Source organism: Camelina sativa, chromosome 5, assembly GCF_030686135.1.
Source record: "Camelina sativa cultivar CO46 ecotype springtype chromosome 5, ASM3068613v1".
NCBI classification, from domain to species: Eukaryota; Viridiplantae; Streptophyta; class Magnoliopsida; order Brassicales; family Brassicaceae; genus Camelina; species Camelina sativa.
This window is the reverse complement of record NC_141884.1, coordinates 37,950,573-37,970,341: the sequence shown is the minus strand read 5'-3', so window position 1 is coordinate 37,970,341 and position 19,769 is coordinate 37,950,573. Positions and strand designations below refer to the sequence as shown.

Below are 19,769 nucleotides of genomic sequence, written 5' to 3'. Positions count from 1 at the left end.
CTCGGACCGTATTGATTGACATATGAAACCAGAACAATGTATATATATTTCTTTTGTTATATACAATGATGAATTGATGACCATGAGTCCATGTTGAGTTACTAGAAATATAATGAATAGTTAGTTTAACTAGTGGGTTGAGTCATTCTCAACTGTATATGTTTGATTTTTTTTTTCTTTTTCGGTGCCACATTTTAATTAAAATTTGGGGAACATTTCTGAAATTCACACACACCTTTTAGAGAAAAACATGAAAATAAAATCTTTAACAAACAAAAAAAGAAAAAAAGAAAAGAAAATGAATGATCATACATTGGAAAATAGGTGAACTCAGATCATTGAAGCTACCAATTTCAATGCAATGATAATGAGGCCTATACAATATATTCTTACACTGATCATTGATCGATAATTTATCTGAGTTCCAGACTCCGATTTATTACATAACAACATGAATTTTAAACTTTTCACATATATCAACACACTAGCAAAATGAGTGATGTATAGTGATGTTTTTCACAAACACTGTACATACAGTAACTAAACATATGTATTTCTGGTGTCCACTTTATTCTTCTTCGTTCAAGTAATTTTATTGTGTTTGTTAAGATTGAAGTCTTCAGTATATACAATATCTTTATAAATTTTATACTGCATAAAGTTAAGAGTTTACTTTGCTGTAAGAAAATATTTAAGTATTACATGTCCAAAATGCTTAGAAGTTTTAATTTTGTCGATCGCTAAAGATACGTTATTTTGCATGACACTGATAGCATTTCCAACTATCTCTATATTTGCCTTTATATATAGAGACAAATATAACAATTTTTATTTTAGAGGTAAATTTGCTCCAGTATATTTCTACTTTTATTTGTAAAATAGAGATTGTTATATTTTTCTATATATAGAGAAAATAATAACAATTTATATTTTTAAAATAAGAATAGAGGTGAGTTGGAATAAAACTAATTTCGATTATAGAGTTTTCTTATTTAAAGAAAAAGAAAAAAAAATCCATTCCAGATTGTCGAAGATAGCATATATATAGCCATAGCCATAACAAAGTGACGTCCAATATAAAAAGCTAAATTACGGTTTTGAGTTTTGACTGTCACATCTTCTAATTTATAGCTCAGTTTTCACCATCTCTATAGTATCACTACTCGAACTTATTCAAACCTCTTATAATTAGAGTAATATAGTTCAGCAAAATCCCAAAAACAAAAACCTTAATTACAAAATATTTCTCTTAATTAGTATATAATACCGTATTATTAATACACCAAGCTTATCTAAATCTTAACAATCTGGTACGAGTTGCCATCGAGATTTGCACTGCACACAAGAGATGCTCAAAGGACCCTTTTTCATCTTTTATCTTTGGACTTTGGTCGGCGTTGGCCGATTATGACTCCGCCATACCTCGATTTCTCTATATTTCTATTAGTCTCGATCCTATTTTTTATTATTCTTCTTCTGTTTTAATAACCTCTATCTTTCTTGAGTTTAGTGGAATATAGGCTCCGATCAAATTCAGTCACATGTCATCATCTCTCGTAAATTCTGTTTACAAGTCAACAATTAACTTCATTGGTGTTATTTTTTTATGTGTTTATGATATGTGAGAAATAATTATTAGTAACATGCGGATTTGAACCCGAATAATAATATAACAACGATATTACAAATTTTAATATTCAAATAAATATTCTATACATACACGTAAATATGTAAAAATGTCATTCATCCTTATATCATTATGTTATTTTCTTTAGAGTTTAAGGAAGAGGTTTTCGATGGTTCATGTCTTTCTTAATAATCACATTATCACGGCATATTTAATTTTATAAATATAAAAAAAGTAAATGGTACGAAACCTATTCGTTCTTAAACACATAATAATGGGACATTCATCACACATCACCAAAAATTAATAATAATAGGACATGCATCATGCATGCATATTGCATATATAGAAGTGAAAACATAATATATATATCACTTCAAACACTTTAGGTTAAAACCGACTATATAGTACTAAGTACATAACGTATACTTTATCTAGCTATATTATCATTCTTAATCTTAGACTTTATCTAGCATATGAATCCCAGTATCCCACGTACGATTATCAACCCAAATAAAAGTGGATTAATTTCGATAATGATGGTAAATCGAAATATTTATTTAAAGCTTATGCATATTTTATAAACACACCTTTTTGATTATATATCCACATACTTGCAAATGTAGTATTTATTTATGTACACAGTACACTCAAAAGCCTTGTATAGCTATTATCATTGTCGTAGTGCCTAAGTTGCTGCTTATCTAACTACCCACTAAGCTCTTTTAGTTTGGTCTAATCTTATATAGAGTTCTACTATCTTTACTCGAGATTAATTTACTACTCTGGCGGCTTGATAGACTGAGTCTATTCTTTAATGAAAACTCTACAATTCATTTCCTAAGTTATAAAATGTATCGTGGTTTCAACTTTCACAATCTATATAGTATATAAGTGACATTATATAAACACGTTTATATCCTTAAAGTTGTATAAAGTTTTACTGAACTTCCTAAAGATGATAGAAATAGCAACCAGAAAAAACTATATTGTATTTGACTATATTGACTGACTTTAAAACTCAATAGTGTAGGCCAACTCAACTCAAACCTAACATAAATTATTTATGAAGACAAAAACTAACAATGATAGGGCGCCTATTAAATGAAAAAGTATTGCGCATGTTTGACTATATAATAACATATAGTTCTGATATGTTTCATTGATATAATAAATATGTTATAGTATCTCATTATGGCTTATACCTTATACTAGTAAAGTATTAGATTGATTATTGGTTGGTGATAATATTTAATTAAGACCAAATCCTAAGACGACATATACATTTAAACATAAAAATCTGAAGTCATAAACTTAGAAATTAAATGGGTGCAATCTGCAAGTATTTTTATGGAGTTAGTGTACAAACATGTACACAACACAACCGTATGAGATACGTAAAGAAAACCACAACACATGCGTAACGGACCAACATGTATGAAGAATTGGTCCCATGCATTGAGATAGATCTAATGACTTCAAATCAAGAATGGTCCATTTACAAAATAGACATGTAAATATATACAAAGCTTAATCCCCATCCCTCCTATAGGGTCTACACACAGCTAGCATTTTTTTGTATTTTCTGCTCTGTTTTTTTAAACTTTAATTTTACTTTTAATTCTTATTATCTTCAGCTTTTTTTTCTGTCTTTTTTTCTTTTTCTTCCTGAGAAATTCTCACAACTTCCATCCATGTATCGACCTGGGGTCCTTTGATTTGTCACGGCTAATCAAATCAGCATTAGAACAAATCAAAAGTGAGAAAAAAAAAAAAAAACCTGGGGCCTTTGAAAGATGTTGTCTCACTTATATTCATACATCTTTCAATAGAATCCATTATATACGATTCCCATGGTCAGGCATGCTAAATGTAAGCAAGCAAACACAACATTTATAGTGTTATTACATCAAGTTATGACAGAGAGTCAGAGAGTATATGATTGAGTACCGAAACAACGTTATGGGCCTAGTGGACCGTATTCCAAATTAATGGGCTTTTAATAAGGGCACAACAGGCCCATTAATGGGCTTTCTTGACGACGCTTTGTTTGCCAGGAGTAGTACGCTGTTTCTTTCTTCTCCGGCGAGAGACGAAGAAGAAGAAGAAGATAACGAAACACACAAAAGCATGAACGGAGCTTCACTCTGTAATTCCGTTTTGCTCCATTCTCGTTTAAGGTCACCGTGTTCCTTCGCTTCTTCGTCTTCTTCATATGCGTTCACAACGTCTACGTATATCTCAATTCGAATTCGCCAGAGTTTTAGAGCACTCGTTGTGAAAAGGAGTAATGGGTTTTGTTCATTCGCTGTAAACAAGCGTGGAAGTGGCGATTTCGGTCGTATGGAGTTAGAAGATGATGAGGATGATGAAGATTGGGATGAATTCGATGAAGAAGACGATGGAGATAAAGATGAAGATGAAGACGAAGGAGAGTTTTTGCCAATGGATAAGATGAAGAAATGGTTAGAGAGAAAGCCTCGTGGGTTTGGATCAGGTAAAAAGTACGAAACTTCAATTGAAGATAAGTTGCTCGACGAAATTGAGCAAAGTTGGAAAGCTCAAGCTTCTAATCTCAATAAGCTTAAGAACGATCCTCTCAAGTCACATCAGCTTAAGCGTGATGATACTCTCATCAAAGGTTTCAACTTCTTCTTTTTTTTTGTTTACCACTCTTAGTTGTGTAGTTTGGAATCTTATGTAGGTGTTGTGTTGAAATAGGAACTGGAGAAGAGACTCAAGTTGGGTTTCGTGTTCGTGTGACTAATCTTCCTAAGAAGAAGAATGTTCATAGAGATCTTAAGGTTGCGTTTAAAGAAGTAAGTGGCGTTTTGAGTATTACACCAGCTGTGTCTGGGAATAAGAAGACTAAGGATCCTGTTTGTAAAGGATTTGCTCATCTTGATTTCAAAACTGAGACTGATGCAAACAGGTACGAGACACTTTTGTGATGTTTGTAAATTTGCATTTTTTATCTCTTTGGTACTGAGGCAAAAGTTTGGTTTTTTTTTTATGTTAGGTTTGTGAAAGAGTTCAATGGACAGAGTTTAGCATTTGGAAAAGTTATAAAGCAAATCAAATGTCAGGTTGTGGAGTTTTCTTCAGACGAGTCAGTGTCAAAGGAAGTATACTTTGATAACGGCTTCAAGGTGCAGAAACTTCCGTATTCTGGTTTAGAAGAAGTTTCTGTTGCTGATGTTGTTGTTGAAGAAGAGGAGGCTTTTGTAGATTCATTGGAAGAATCTGATGATTCAGATGAAGAGGTATATGAACTGGAAGTGGAAGAGGATAAACCAAATCGTATCTCTGGTAGTGTAGAATCTCCTGTGGAACTGAGACGTGATTTGAAAACCGAGTTAAAGTCGCAGAAACAAGTTGTGAAGCGAGAGATTAGGGAACACGAGGTGTTAGAGACACCTTTAGTTTCATTCCAAGCGAATAAATCGAAGGAAGCTGTTGCAGAAACACGCTTGGATGATGAACAATACGAGGAAGCTGTAGTAGAAACACACTCGGATGATGAATTCGAAAGGGATGATGAAGAAGACTCTCTTGAAGAGAATCTTGAACCTCTAAACAGTTCAATGTCATCCTCAGAAGAAATTCGAGTAGATAGAATCCGCATGCTGGAGCAGAAGCTTCTCGGTAAAGAAAAACTCTTTGGTGGAGGAACTGGCTTTGATAAATCAGAAGCAAAACCCGCTAGAGACGAAGGGAAGAAGAAGGAGAAAAAGAAGAAGAAAAAGATTCTTGTGAAAGGGCAAGCTAAAAAGGGAGCAAAGATAGAAATTCCTGGATCTTCAAAGAGGTAAAAAAATGCATTATAGCAATCTTTGCTAAAAAATAGTGACCAATGTAACATCTCTACTTAAACTGGTTGATTTTGATAATTATGATTCACAGGTTAAAGGTGAAGGAGAAGGCTCTCTTAACTGGCGTCTTAGTCAAGTATGCTGCAAAAGTTGCTTCAACCTCGAATGATGAATGATCCGTCACAAGTGATCAAGTTTTGTGTTTTGATAATCTTTGTCAACTGCTTAGTAGTAAGCCACCCTCGTTCTGTTCTTATAAAAGTGTTACAAGATCAAGAGAGGAACAAGAATAGGGTATAAAACGTTGCATGAGGATATATTATTTTTCTTGTTCTTCTTCTTAGGGATACAACAACGAGCGTACATTTCATTATCTGACAGTAAAATATTGAAACAGAGCAGGTAACCAGGGGTTTTCACCTGCTTTAAGATCTAAAAGAGGGTATAGGCCAAATTGTTCGAAACCCCTTAAAATTCTTAAGGTAGGACATGGGGCTCCTGTGGTAAAGGAAAAACAACACTGCTTCATTTCTTAACATTTTTGGTAAAGTGTTTTGAAAACAAGAACACTCAGAGATAGCTTAAACTTAAAGGTCTTGAACCCCATTCCTTATTTTACTCCTTTCTTTGCTCCCTCATTTTACATCCTTCCGTTACATTTTATACATTTGAAAGAGCAAAAAAAACTATCTTGGCTCTTGAATACCAAGGGTTCTACGCAACAAAGAGCACAGTGACCACAAACCGGTCGTTTTATACCATCATTGCGAGCAGTCTAATCTCTTTACCATTCCATGTGAAAATATGATTGGGCGTCATGTAGATAGCTTCTCCGAGGAAACAGTTGATATGAAGAATGACTACACAAGCGTCAAATTTGTAGAACCATCAAATTTTGATTCACATATCTCACACCAATATGAATTTTTTTTGGGCTCTTTTTGGCCATAACAAAGGATCAATGCGGATGCTGATCGTACTTGTAGTGTGCCACCTGAGGGGAAGTACACTTACACTGCATACATTCTAGAGCATATGTCTGCATTCCAAACCATGCATGTATCGCTGTAGTTCCAATTGAAGTAAAGTGGGTGATCAGGTTGGTGGAGACTCATGCTCAAGCAAACTTGACTACACACCTCTATGGTTTAGAACTTCTAACAAAAATTCACGCTTTACAGGCAGATGATCAAGTGAGGCAAGATACGGGTAAAAGAGAAACATAGAGATTCACGTTTGTTCCTTATCATCTAAACAACTTAAAAACTACCGAGAAAAGCATTCTCAATCCCAATCATTTGTTTTTCAGTCTTTTGCATCAAAGTGTGTTTTAGAATGCCCATACATATACATATGTAAGCCTTAGCCAAAGCAATAAGCTTTGATTAGAAATGAACAAAAGTAAGAATTCTGAGTTAAGATCAAAAGCCATGAAACAACACACTAAAAACAAAGTCTACACTTCTATTATTTTTGCGATACATCTCTCAACAAAACCAATTTAGCAATGAGAAAGGAACAAGCAAGTGTAACCTATGATGACCTTATAAAAAGCCCCTTAATCAGTTTGTATCTTGAGAGCTCATAAAATGGAACAAAAGGAGAAACAGATTTGATGATTGTAGTAACACAGACCTTGAGAAAACAAGATTGTTCATTCACTCCAAAACAACTTTAGCACCAAGTGCTTTCAACTTCTCAACAATCTTCTCACCTTCTTCTTTAGACAAACCAGCTTTCAAAATCGCAGGAGTCTTCTCCACCAATGCTTTAGCTTCTTTCAAACCCAAATCAGTAAAACTCCTCAACTCCTTTATAATCTTAATCTTAGCAGACGCTTCAAAAGACTCAAGCTTTATCTCAAACACTGTCTTCTCCACTTTAGCTTCCTCACTCGCTCCACCACCACCACCACCACTTTGACTCACCATCCCAGCACCAGCTGCTCCAGGTTTCATAACGGCGACGGTTGGTAGCTCCGTCATACCTTTCTTCTTCATTATAATCGCACCGAGCTCGGAGATTTCTGATAACGTCAGAGATGAGATCTCGTCCACGAGTCTGAACACACGCTCCGTTGGTGGACTACGGTGCTCCGTTGGATCAAACGTTGCTGGATCGTAATCTGTTGGGAGCTTTCTCTGATCGAACTCTTCTTCTTCTTCGTCTTCGATCTTCGCCGGTTGGGCATAACTCCGGTTAGCGCCGATTCGAGAAAGAAGTGATAATCTTGAGGAGGTTTGAGATAAATGTTGCCTGAATCTGAGTACTAAGCTCATCTTTTAAGGACTCTGTACTACTTACTACTACTTCACAGATTACAGAAACAGAGCAATGGCAACGAAATGGGGGTTTCTGGTTCGATGCCCTAAAACAGTCTTAGTAGGAAGAAGACATTGGGTAGGAGTCTCTCAGATCAGATGAAAATGACTAAAAGGCCGACTAAAATAATTTAGGCCCAACACTTTTTTTTTGTTTCGTGAGACTGGTAAAATAAAAAGGCTGCAGTAAAAGATTTGTCGCCTAGTATAAAATAAATAAATATTAGTAATATCAAAACAGGTATATTACTAATATCATTTATTCATGTATAGTTATTTTATTTTTTTTTTTTATCATGCTCTCTTAATATTTTTTTTACAGGCTTTTATGTTTTCTATTTTTGTTTAGATCATTTTATGTCATTAATTTATGTATTTGCCAAGACCGTACGGATTATAGTCTATATTAGGTTATTGCATTTGCTAATTCGTGCACTAGTCATCAACGAAGATCGTGAAAATTTTTTCCCTGTTACCTTTAAAAAATATAATATGTGAAGATCAAACAGATTTTCAAAATTACCGAAGGTTTGTACCAATTTCTCTCTGTTGATGTTTCTAAATTAAGAACAAATTCACAACCACAACACAGATTAATCGAACTAACAACACGAGATAAATTAATCACCACAATATCAAAACGAGAGAGATAGTTTTAATAAAATTTCACAGTAATTTCATAAAACGTTTAGAAAGCCATAATCTGTAAAAAAAAATAAAGCTAGAATGCCAACATTATTTTCTTAATTTATTTTAAATCAAAATGCACAGAAAATATCAAAAATTTCATACTCTATCTATTTAATTTTCAGAATTCAAACACTACGTACCTTTCATACACTACACTAGCCATCTGACCCTTCTTTCTACCTTCCACCGTCCATGTGTCCCTTACTTCAATAGCAATGAATGTTTTGCACAATTATAAAATATTAATTATATGTAAATTAGTATATTTTAGTATTGTTTTTTTAATAGCTAGTAGATATCTTGCATGATAAGTAAAGATATTTGTTTTTTTGTAATGTCATCATTCTTTCATTTAGTCTAAGATTTGGATTTTTCTGGATTTAAATTGATTAAAAACTCACTTCCCAAATTAAGGTTGCTTGCATCATATAACTTATTCATGAAAGGAGAACAATTTTGGACCATAGCAATTCGATATCCACATGGATACTTGTACCATCTTTAGAGTATTAGAAGCGAACATGTATTCTTTTCAGACTCCCACACATTTGCGAGAGTTTTTAAATAAAATATACTTTACAAATAAATTTAATTTTGGACCATAGTCAATAATTTTGTTGATCTCAGATGACACACAAATTGAAGCTGAATGATTCGTTCGATCGAAAAAAATTTGGTCCAACATACCATACATATATATATATATATATATTTTTTTTTTTTGACGATATATATTATATATTTCTTTTTATACGATTATTGACATATTCTAGGTAGATATTTTCGCTTTCATGAAGAACAATAAAAGAAAAGGAAAATGGTTTAGGATTTGAGATTGTCATATTTGTTTTTAACTATATCATACATACTAAAAATGTGGCATTTATGTAGTTTATTGTATAATTACGATTTAAATAATAAAGACAATTGATATGATTCACAAAAACTTTCTAAAGGTAAATTAACAAATGTAAGCAATAACAAACTTATATATATATATATATTTCCAAATAAATTTTGTCAATATAGAAGATAAAAAATGTCTATTACAACAACTAATTTTAGCTTCAAGAGCTTACTATAGAAATTAGTAAGCATGTTTTAGTCGAGAATTCGATAAAATATGGAAATGCTCAGACAACAAATATGCCGATAATTAGAACACAAGAATCGTAAAATCTTTTTTAGTAATTTCCGACTATGACAGTAGAGCTCGATGTAATTTATTAAGCTCAAAAAATTTCAACTAAACAACTGTTGGGACTACCCGTAGGCAGATCCCTCCAAAAATAGGCATATGCAACTTAGCGTGGAGAGCACACGGTATTCTTTAGTAAAAGGCGAAAGAATAGTTCGATTTGTGCTCACCACATGGCTGCGTGATTTATAAACAATAGACTAAGCCCTTCTTTTATATGCATCTATCACTACTAGCAAACTCTCAGCTTCCCGATGTGGGTTTCTGTCTCTCATTTACTTCTTCTTACTCTTACGCTGTCGTTTCACTTTTGTTATATTCTACAGATATAAATCCATTTTCCCATATTACGCTGTCGTTTCACCTTTCACCAATAGAACTGTAAACTGTTTAATTCCTTACCAAAAGTTGATCTTTCAACGAGATCAAAGAATTATTCTTCTTCGTTCACACTCTTTCACATATCTGCATTGTTCGTCTCATGCGTCTATAAGAAAATTAAGGTCGCATCTTCACTGCTCAGCTGCTAAAACCTCAATAACAGCCCAAACCAAATATTTACTTTGTTCCAGTTCCTTCTCGACGGCCGTTTCAATGGAGGAGCCGTCGTGTAAAAAGCACTGTTCGAAAAAGCGTTCTAGGCGTCCGCCTCCGCCCCGTCTAGGCGCTAGGCGCTATAGCACCGCCTAGACGACCGCTTTGACCGCCTAAAATTGTAGTATCGTCATTTTAGTGTATTTTTAAAATTTTAATTGCACAAATTTAAAATATTTAAAGTTTACTTCTATAAACATAATTATAAATGTTTAATATGTTATTTAAAATATATTAAAATAATGTTTTTATTTATTTTTCTGTTTTTGATTTAATATTTTTATTATTTTTATATATATTTTGTATATAATATCAGATATATAATAGTTTATAATGTAAACGCCTAAACCGCCTAAAACCGTCTAAATTCCGATTAGGCGTTCTAGGCGTTGCATCACCGCCTAGCGCTTTCTTGAACACTGGTAAAAAGCTATCTGAATTTAGTTAATTTGCCTCGAAATGATATCCTAATTGTCTAGTAAATACTAATTATACTAGGAGAACCACTGGAGTTGGACTAAAAAAAGGTCAACATAAATAAACTGAGATTCAGTTATTTATATACCAACCAAAAGAGTGTTTGGAATACACCAAAACACTATCGCACTTCACAATTAGGCTGCTTGGGTTAACATATTGTAATACCAAAAAAGAAAAGAAAAAATCCATAACAGAGAAGAAGAATTACAAAAGAAAAGTTCCGCTGCCTACAATCATCATCCGGAGAGAAAAGTTTTCGGGTTGGATCTCAAAAAATTATCATAGTTTCGATCCCCATAGAGGCTAACAAGACCAAAAAAGAGTGAGCAGCAGCCAGAAAGTTCCTAGCTACCGCGTCGGAAGGGACGCTATAGCCTGAAGGATCTTCTTCCTTGGACCCTGCATTGCATCAATATAATGATACCAAGTTCATGAAATCTGCTAAAAGAACAGATCAATCCCAATTGTTTTAGATCAATAAGACACAAAAAAGAAAGTACCATTGGTATGATGAGATCTTTTAGATCACTTTCTTTCATCTGTTTTATTGTGGTCATATCCACCTGTTATCATATTAGTCAAGTTTGTTATCCACCAAACAGAGCTCAGAGAACAAGTTAATCATCTCAATGGACATGAAAAGTAGTACAAAACCCATAAACTAAAAAAAGCCAAAATGGCAAAGCTCTAAGATAAGAATAAAATGGCACACTTACTTCCTCTCTCTTAAAGGCAAGGGAGTATTTTCCAAGTCCAATTGAGTTTAGAAAGCTATCAACTGTTAGAGGCTCTTCCACCTGTTGTAGCACCAAGCAGATATACATGACATATTATAACATATGTATAAGAACAAGGCATAGGCATAAAAGTCTATCTGATCACAAAGGTTTATGGGTCTAAGAATTACAAGGTACATACGAAGGACTCACACAATGTTTAGAAAGAGCAAAAAGAGAGAAAATTCATCCACAAATTGAGAAGAAGATAAAAGATCTTACAGAGAAGGGATTGTTCTGCATCATACTTCCAAAAGGAGGGAGCTGGCTCAAAGGAGGCAACGGGTGTGGGTTTGGGACTGGAGGAGGTAACATTGGCCTCGCGAAAGGAGCACCACTTGTTGGGGCTTGACCATTTAGTACACCTCTAACAGGATACGGCGCTCTCACATCATCAAGCATCCTGCTTCGTCCATGAAAATCTTCAATATTACTACGTGGAGGAGAACCCCTGGAAGAACCCATGTAGCTTCGAGGATTCCTAGGAGGGGAAAACCCCAGAGAAGATCCCATGTAGCTTCCCACATTTCTAGCTGGGGACAGAGCCCTAGAAGCACTACTGAAGCTTCTGGTGCTCCTTGGCGGTGATGATAGATCCCTTGGAGAGTCAATTCTCCTTCCAGCATTTCTTGGAGGTGATCTATCCCTTGGACTGCCAATCCTTCTAGCATTTCGTGGAGGTGATCTATACCTTGGACTACCAATCCTTCCAGCATTTCGTGGAGGTGATCTATCCCTTGGACTGCCAATCCTTCCAGCATTTCTTGGAGGTGATCTATACCTTGGACTACCAATCCTTCCAGCATTTCTTGGAGGTGATCTATCCCTCGGACTACCGATCCTTCCAGCATTTCGTAGAGGTGATCTACCCCTTGGACTGCCAATCCTTCCAGCATTTCTTGGAGGTGATCTATCCCTTGGACTGCCAATTATCCTTCCAGCATTTCTTGGGGGCGATGGAGCCCTTGGAATGCCAATCATACGTCCATCATTTCTTGGAGGTGATGGGCCCCTGGAAGTATCCACAAATCTCTCTGGAGACCTTTGTCGTAAATCTTCCAGGGCCCATGGAGCATACGAACTACTTGATGAAATCATCTGAGAGGAACCACGAGCAGTTCTTGATGAAGGTAAAGGAACATCCCTCGGCTCAGCCATACGTGGTCGAGTATCAAGGCTACGTGGAGGCTGCTCGCTCCTGGAGAGCTTTTCACGAAGATCCATAGTGCTACCTTCATTGCTCTGAGCTTGTCTCTGGGCGTTTTTCTGCAGCAGTTTGAATCGGAGATCATTTTGACTGATCTGCAAATCTTAGTAACAAAGAGTGGTGGGTCAGAAATCAGCAAACATGCTAGTGTGTATCCAGTAATTCACACATCTATACCATTTCCACTTAAACTTGCTTCCCCTCTTTGCCTGCATAAACAAAGAAAGAGCAAAAAACTTTAATCTAGTGAACACCTTTGCCGCAACAAGCAAGAGAATTCCAAACCTAATAACTTAAGCAAAAAAGCATATAACCCATTAGTTCCTCCAGAGTTCTAAATACTCAATTAATCACAACCCCGTAAACAAACAAAAAGCCCAAGACTTCAAAAACAATAAGAGCAACATAACAAAATCAAGAAGATCCTGAGATTCAATATGCAGCAGGTACACATAAAGAGGGAAAAAGTAAACACCTTTTACTGACCACTTCTTCGCTTCCTCCGTAAAGAGAACTATCTAACTGATTCCCTAATCTTTCTTTAGCAGACCGCTTGGTCCCAACTCTAGGCAACTCATAACCAGCATCTATATCACTTGCATCTCGATTCACAACCTGCAAAAAGAAATTACCACCAAGTAAGCAGTTTTCTCAAACTCAACCCACTAATCCTACACCAACACACAATTCCAGATTTCCAAATCCATCTCATAAGCCAGATAACATCACGAAAAAAGCACCAAATCAAACTCCTTTACAAGCTTTTTCTCCTCTCTCACATTACATCAATGGGAGTTTTTAAACACATTCCTCAAACTGTGAGATGAACAAACAAAAAAAAATTGAAAAAAACCCTCAAACGTACCTGACCGCTACGCCCTAGAGTAATAGTGACCCTACTCCGTCTCGAACCTTCTGACATTTGAAGAAGAATAGCCTAAGGAAAAAAATCAACTGGAGCCCAATTTCTAACTTACAGTGAAATACAAAACCACGAACGAACAACAAAAGGCACCACCACAATCACCTCCCTTCAAACCCTAATCATACGGAACCAAATCTATTCAAAATCACAGAGAGATAGAGAGAGAGAGTAAAAGGTATAGAAACGAATCGGGAAAGTTTCCGGGGAAAATTTCCGATGAGATGAACGGAAAACAAACCGGAGAGTTTTAGAGATACGTGAGAGAGAGAGGAATCGCTGGAGACGAAGACGTTCGTGACGGACTCGGCTTACCCCAAAAGAGACCTTCTGACTCGTTTAGTTTGGGCTTCACATGCTCTCAGACTCAGACATCAAGACCCACTAGGGAAATTTTACGAGATAGGTTTGGATTTATGTAGTTTTGACCCCCGTAGTTTTTTTAATGCTCTATTATGTCCTCTTTTTATTAGGGAATGGGAATCTATCAACAATAAAACTTTTTTTTAATAAATTAATACTATAATTCAGTTTATCGATATATGTATGTTTATTATTCCGAAAATTTAACTTTAGAACCAAAAAAAATCTAATTGATTTATTGGGTTCATTAATTTATAGAAGTTTTTTTTTTTTTTTCGGCCAATTTTCCATTAGAATAAAAATATTTTACAATGTTTAGAGTTACATCTATTGAACCCAAGAGATAACATAAGAAAAACTCTTTGTTCTAGCTTCCCTAGCTAAAGTATCAGCTATTATATTGGCTTGTCTACCAATAAATTGGAAGCAATGGTTGCCTTTTGTAAGAGCGAGAATATCATCCAAATATCCTTGGATTTCTAAGGCACCCAGAGATGGAAATCGTTGTTTTGTTGCAGACTCCAGATAATGATAGAGAATAGACGAATCTCCACAAAATGTGACATTTTTATAACCAAATCTATTTATCTGGATTATAGCTTCTCTAAGCGCTATTGCTTCTGTTTCAAGGGCAGAGTTGACCGGTTCTATCGAAGAGGCACCCTTGAGTACACACCTTCCTTGTGCGTCATGAAGAGTCCATCCAAATCCAGCTTTGCTATCAGGGTTGATCCAAGAACCATCTGTATAACAATAAAAGGAGGAGGTGTTATATAAATTATGTCTCTGTAAAGGACTAGCTGACTGATTCCTCTCCTTATGTTGTTGAAGATCACGCTGTGTAGCTATATGAGCTTCCTTCCACATTCGATAATCCACTATAGCTTGATTAATGACTTCTGGGATTGCCCATCTTTTATTATTAAAAACTAAATCATTACGAGCTTTCCATATGCGCCATCCAATAAAGGGAAATATATATACCATTGGATCGACATGATCTTTGCTAGAGAGTAGGTCTTTTATGATGTCTAATATGGAATTTTGACTAGCAAACTGACCTGAGGGTGTGCATATGGGTGAAAGCTCCCAGATTTCTCTTGCATATCGACATTGGAAAAGAAGATGCAAAGTGGATTCGTTAGCTTCTCCACAAAAGATACAATCTGGTGAGGTGTGGATACGTCTACGTGATAGGTTTTCCGCAACTGGGATAGCATTGTGCAGGACTCTCCACCAGAAATGCTTTACTTTAGGTGGAGCAGAAATAGACCAGAGGGATTTCCAAACTACACTAGCTTGAGAAGATTCAGTTGAATTCTCTATGGAGGCTTTAGATAGCTGGTGGTAGCCAGATTTGACTGTGTATTGTCCATCCTTAGTAAATATCCAGGTAGGTTCATCTGCAGATTTGATGATTCTTGGCCGAATTCTCTGAATGATCTTGATATCTTCTGGATGGATTAACTCCTCTAGCTTGTCTTTATTCCATAGAGGAAGATTTGGCAACATGAGATCTGCAACTTTTAGATTATCAGGTGCAATATTATTTAGAGTTCTAGCTGGGCGTGGTGGGTTATCAAGCCACTGGTCCTGCCAAACTCTGATCAAATTACCATCCCCTATCCTCCATTTTAAACCTTGTTTAAGAAGATGTATACCTTGGATAATGCTTCTCCATGCATGGCTTGGATGATGACCTAAACCAGCCTCCATAATACTGGTTCTTGGAAAGTATTTTGCTTTGATCACTCTACTAAGCAAAATTTGTGGCTCCTTTAAGATCCTCCAGCCTTGTTTCGCTAGCATTGCAATATTGAAGTGGTTCAAGTCTTTGAATCCCATTCCACCATGCTGCTTTAATTTTGTCATTTTTCTCCATGCTATCCAAGGTATTTTGTATTTGTCTTTGATGCTTGACCACCAAAACTTCCTTGTATGTCCTGTAATTTGCAAGGTAAGACGTTTAGGCAGCAAAAAACAGGACATTGTGTAGGTAGGAAGGGCTGTTGCTACTGATTTTATTAAGACCTCCTTTCCTCCTTGGGATAAGAATTTAGAATACCAGCTCTCTAGCTTGTTTTTAACCCTCTGTGAGATATAAGAAAATATTTCATATTTGTTTTTACCTACTACCTCCGGTAATCCCAAATATCTTCCAAAATTGCCAATTCTAGAGATTCCAGTGAGTTTCTTGATATTATTTTGAGTATCAGGCTGGACGTTCTTACCAAATAGAATGGCTGACTTTTGGAAGTTTACATGTTGTCCAGAAGCTGCTGCATAAGTCTGGAGAATCTGGAGAACTCGTCTACATTCATCCTCGCCAACTTGACAAAATAGAAGAGAATCATCAGCAAAAAGCATATGGGATATAGCTGGTCCGTTTCTACTTGCTTTAAACCCATGAATTAGTTTTTTGTCTACCGCATGGGAGAGTAGAAATGATAACCCTTCTGTACAGAGTAGATAGAGATAGGGAGATAATGGGTCACCTTGTCTCAGGCCTCTCTGAGGGATAATCTTCTTGGTAGGTGAGCCATTGATAAGCACAGAATATGAAACTGTGGTGACACACTTCATTATCCACTGGCACCATTTTTCTGCAAAACCAAAACGCCTCAGAATTGCTTCTAAATATTGCCATTCCACTTTGTCAAAGGCTTTAGCAATATCTAGTTTCAAAGCCATATAGGGAGTCTTGATTTTCTTGGTACGTAATGAGTGAAGAAGCTCATGAGTGATGATGACATTATCTGTAATTAGACGTCCAGGAATAAATGCAGATTGGAATTCTGAGATAATAGTGTGCAACCAAGGCTTGAGTCTTTCTGATAAGATCTTAGATATCAGTTTATAAGCTATGTTGCATAAACTAATAGGTCTAAAATCTTTTACTTGAACTGGAGATTCAATCTTAGGAACGAGACATATATGTGTGTGATTCATATCCGGGTCCAAATAACCAGTCTGGAAAAAATGGGAAACGAAGTTAAACACACCTGTTTTGATGACGTTCCAATGGTTTTTATAAAACCCAGCATTTAGTCCATCTGGTCCTGGTGCTTTATCGATGTTCATATAAGATAGGGCTCGGATTATTTCTTCCTCAGTGACTAGAGCAGTTAACTGTTGGTTCATCTCCACCGTAACTTTGGGTTGAATGTGTTGTATCACAGCCTCCAATCCGTCACTGCCAGAGGAAGAGTAAATATCAGCAAAATATGAATGAATAATATCTTGAATCTCCTTATCAGATTGTTTAGCATTGCCATATTTATCCTGAATGGAAGTAATGCGGTTATGACTCCTTCTTTGTTTTGTTTTTGCATGGAAATATTTTGTGTTCTTGTCTCCTGCTTGCATCCATTGAATCCTGCTTTTAGTGCGCCAGTACTCTTCTTCCATCTTGTATTCATGCTGCAATTTTATTTTAAGATTAGCAATATAATGATAATCCAAGGAAGGAGATTCATACGCTTTCTGAAGTGCTGTGTGAAGTTGTTGGATCTGCTTGTGGGAGTTAAGATTCTGCTCTGTTTTCCAATGCGCCAATCTGTTTCTACACCTCTTCAGAGCTTCAGTGAAATGTGTTGGTGGTAAGTGACTACATTCTTGAGTCCAGGTATTCTGAAGAATGGAATGAACATCTTGATTAAGTCTCCATCTATTATCATATCGGAATAGTTTCTTTCCTTTCCACTTGCGATCTTCAGTTTGGAGTAACAGAGGCTTATGATCAGATCCAATCCAATCTAATAGCTGAACTATTGCTCTTGGGAATAGGTCTTTCCAATCTGCAGTTGCAACTACTCTGTCTAGCTTTGATTTGATAGTACCATTTCTTCTGTTCCCTATCCATGTAAAAGCTCCTCCATAGGTTTTGACTTCATGTAATCCAGAGACATTTAACATTCTTCTGAAGTTTGTGAACTGCCATTCTGGTTTAGGAGGACCTCCTAGCTTCTCAATATTGTGCTTAATTTCATTGAAGTCACCCAATACTACTCTTGGCTTACTTTGATAAAGACCAGCTTGTACGAAGTTCTCCATTTGATTCCACAAAAGCTGTCTTGGTTTTCTCTCGGGGTTACCATAGACGTATGTGAGACAAAAGGTAATTGGCCCTTCGGATATATACATATCTGTATAGTAAAGTGTAGGATGGGAGAGAAAATCACACTTTACCGTGTCCCGCCAAAAAATAGCTAAGCCTCCACTTTATCCATCAGGAGATACAAGACAATGATGGGGGAAATGAAGATCTACACCAAGCTGTTGCACAAAAACATCTTTATTTTTAGTCTCTACGAGGAACAGGATATCAATTTTATATTTACGATTGATATCCTTCAGATAAGGAATTGTTAGGGGGTTCCTTAGACCCTGACAATTCCAATGTAATATTCTCATTCTGGTAGTGGTGGCTTCGGGGTTTCCACCTCCCCTTTAGCCTTGACTTCAGAACTCTCATCTATTTTCCTTCTAGAGGTTGCTACTTCATCTTTAGTTTCTACTTTGTCAGCCTTACGCTTGATGCCTCGATCTTGTACTGTGTCTGAAACAGAACCTATTTGATGCGTACTATGAGACCAATGAACTTGAGTCTTGTGAGTTTCTGGATGGTGAATATCCATAAGATCTCCCGCAAGTTCTGTAGCTTGACCGGTTTCAGAAACATCCATGTGGAGGTTGGAGCTATCTGTTTCCCCCATCAGGCTATCATCCGCTTCAGCATGATTAGTTGGCCTAGTCATCAGCTGCGAATCATTCGTCAGATTAGGAAGCTGATTTAATTTATAGAAGTTATATTGTGCAATACTATGATATTTAAAGTTTAACTAACCTTACCAAATTATTAAAGGGTCAATTGAAGAATAATAGGCTGTTAAGATTGTAGAGGTTTTTCTTTTAATTTTAACTTTAAAAAATTGTTGTTTTTGTCCAGTCCGGCTTTAACACATTAACAACCTTAAAAATTATAAGTGCTATTAAAAATTTTCAAAATCTATATGCTTTTTTTTTGTTTTGTTTATGGAATTGTTGATTTATCTATTGCAAAATAAATGAACAAAAGAAAGAGTTAATTACGAGATAAGTATTTTTTTTTTGGGGTTATTGTCCAATTGAGATTTTTTTTCCTCATAATTACGGATTTAGATTTTTTTTTTTTGTTACAGGATCAAAGAGGGAGTTTCTTCTTCAAGTCTTGATCGGCGTTTTGCTGCAACAAAGAGATTACGGTGATTGAAGATCTTTGACATCGGGAACAAAAGGGATATTGGATCTTGAAATAATACACATTTTCTCTTACAAACTTGTTCTTGAGGGTCCGACTTGTTATCGATCACTAGAACCATCATGTGTGGAATCCGACACCCACATCTATATATACCAAGAGAGAATTTTTTCTAATAAAATATAAAAACTAAAACACACTTTTAGAATAAAATTTGTTTCGAAATAAATTAGGTAAAGTCGTTTAATATTACCTCATGTGTATCGCATGACTGTGCATCTAGTATTATTAATATAGAAAATTTCCAAATTATTTTGTAAGATAAATTTCCAAATTATTTGGTAAGATAAATTTCCAAATTATTTTGTTTTAGTGGCGAGCATTGATTTTTAATTTTAACTCATTTGCTTTAATTCTATTGACCAACCTTAATTCTCGAAAATAATTGATCCTCCAACCAGAGTCTTAATTGGTTAACTTTTTTTGTTTAAATATAGCTAATGCCTTAATAATAGATAAATGAAAGTGTCACAAACAAAA

General features: G+C 35.7%; 5 protein-coding genes and 1 non-coding gene across 6 annotated transcripts; 1 reads left to right on the top strand and 5 right to left on the bottom strand.

Moving 5' to 3' along the window:
• Positions 1-3,409: 3,409 nt before the first annotated feature.
• On the top strand, positions 3,410-5,775 carry LOC104788111 (uncharacterized). The gene is made up of 4 exons (XM_010513796.3): positions 3,410-4,268; positions 4,349-4,559; positions 4,647-5,435; positions 5,531-5,775. Exons 1-4 carry the CDS (start codon positions 3,653-3,655, stop codon positions 5,613-5,615), a joined length of 1,701 nt encoding a protein of 566 aa, XP_010512098.2. The 5' UTR covers positions 3,410-3,652; the 3' UTR covers positions 5,616-5,775.
• A 1,079-nt stretch (positions 5,776-6,854) lies between these two features.
• On the bottom strand, positions 6,855-7,880 carry LOC104788110 (uncharacterized). The gene has a single exon (XM_010513795.3). The coding sequence runs from the start codon at positions 7,716-7,718 to the stop codon at positions 7,098-7,100; it is 621 nt and encodes a 206-aa protein (XP_010512097.1). The 5' UTR covers positions 7,719-7,880; the 3' UTR covers positions 6,855-7,097.
• A 1,832-nt stretch (positions 7,881-9,712) lies between these two features.
• LOC147944881 (U5 spliceosomal RNA) lies at positions 9,713-9,827 on the bottom strand. Its single transcript, XR_015558829.1, has one exon. It is a non-coding gene; the product is annotated as a U5 spliceosomal RNA (small nuclear RNA).
• A 949-nt stretch (positions 9,828-10,776) lies between these two features.
• On the bottom strand, positions 10,777-14,082 carry LOC104788109 (uncharacterized). Its single transcript, XM_010513794.3, has 8 exons — positions 13,869-14,082; positions 13,571-13,745; positions 13,181-13,320; positions 12,883-12,914; positions 11,721-12,808; positions 11,439-11,519; positions 11,223-11,285; positions 10,777-11,121 (listed from the first exon to the last, which is right to left on the bottom strand). The coding sequence occupies exons 2-8, from the start codon at positions 13,625-13,627 to the stop codon at positions 11,071-11,073; spliced, it is 1,512 nt and encodes a 503-aa protein (XP_010512096.1). The 5' UTR covers positions 13,628-13,745; positions 13,869-14,082; the 3' UTR covers positions 10,777-11,070.
• Positions 14,083-14,317: 235 nt separating this feature from the next.
• LOC147944880 (uncharacterized) lies at positions 14,318-17,131 on the bottom strand. Its single transcript, XM_087512755.1, has 2 exons — positions 15,652-17,131; positions 14,318-15,513 (listed from the first exon to the last, which is right to left on the bottom strand). The coding sequence occupies exons 1-2, from the start codon at positions 17,129-17,131 to the stop codon at positions 14,318-14,320; spliced, it is 2,676 nt and encodes an 891-aa protein (XP_087368881.1).
• A 32-nt stretch (positions 17,132-17,163) lies between these two features.
• LOC147944879 (uncharacterized) lies at positions 17,164-18,133 on the bottom strand. The gene is made up of 2 exons (XM_087512754.1): positions 17,263-18,133; positions 17,164-17,183 (listed from the first exon to the last, which is right to left on the bottom strand). The coding sequence occupies exons 1-2, from the start codon at positions 18,131-18,133 to the stop codon at positions 17,164-17,166; spliced, it is 891 nt and encodes a 296-aa protein (XP_087368880.1).
• Between the last annotated feature and the right edge of the window lie 1,636 nt (positions 18,134-19,769).

Excerpts from the sequence above, each read along its gene's own strand:
- LOC104788111 (XM_010513796.3), top strand. The coding sequence starts at position 3,653 with ATGGGCTTTCTTGACGACGCTTTGTTTGCCAGGAGTAGTACGCTGTTT. Across the intron at positions 4,560-4,646 it reads ACTGAGACTGATGCAAACAG|GTTTGTGAAAGAGTTCAATG; the intron begins GTACGAGACACT and ends TTTTTATGTTAG. Across the intron at positions 5,436-5,530 it reads ATTCCTGGATCTTCAAAGAG|GTTAAAGGTGAAGGAGAAGG; the intron begins GTAAAAAAATGC and ends TATGATTCACAG.
- LOC104788110 (XM_010513795.3), bottom strand. The coding sequence starts at position 7,718 with ATGAGCTTAGTACTCAGATTCAGGCAACATTTATCTCAAACCTCCTCA.
- LOC104788109 (XM_010513794.3), bottom strand. The coding sequence starts at position 13,627 with ATGTCAGAAGGTTCGAGACGGAGTAGGGTCACTATTACTCTAGGGCGT. Across the intron at positions 11,286-11,438 it reads TTGCCTTTAAGAGAGAGGAA|GTGGATATGACCACAATAAA; the intron begins GTAAGTGTGCCA and ends ATATGATAACAG. Across the intron at positions 11,122-11,222 it reads AAGATCTCATCATACCAATG|GGTCCAAGGAAGAAGATCCT; the intron begins GTACTTTCTTTT and ends GATGCAATGCAG.
- LOC147944880 (XM_087512755.1), bottom strand. The coding sequence starts at position 17,131 with ATGAACCAACAGTTAACTGCTCTAGTCACTGAGGAAGAAATAATCCGA. Across the intron at positions 15,514-15,651 it reads ATGGAGAAGCATTATCCAAG|TTGCAGATCTCATGTTGCCA; the intron begins GTATACATCTTC and ends ATAATCTAAAAG.
- LOC147944879 (XM_087512754.1), bottom strand. The coding sequence starts at position 18,133 with ATGTATATATCCGAAGGGCCAATTACCTTTTGTCTCACATACGTCTAT. Across the intron at positions 17,184-17,262 it reads TTCCATTCAGGATAAATATG|TGACGGATTGGAGGCTGTGA; the intron begins GCAATGCTAAAC and ends TTCCTCTGGCAG.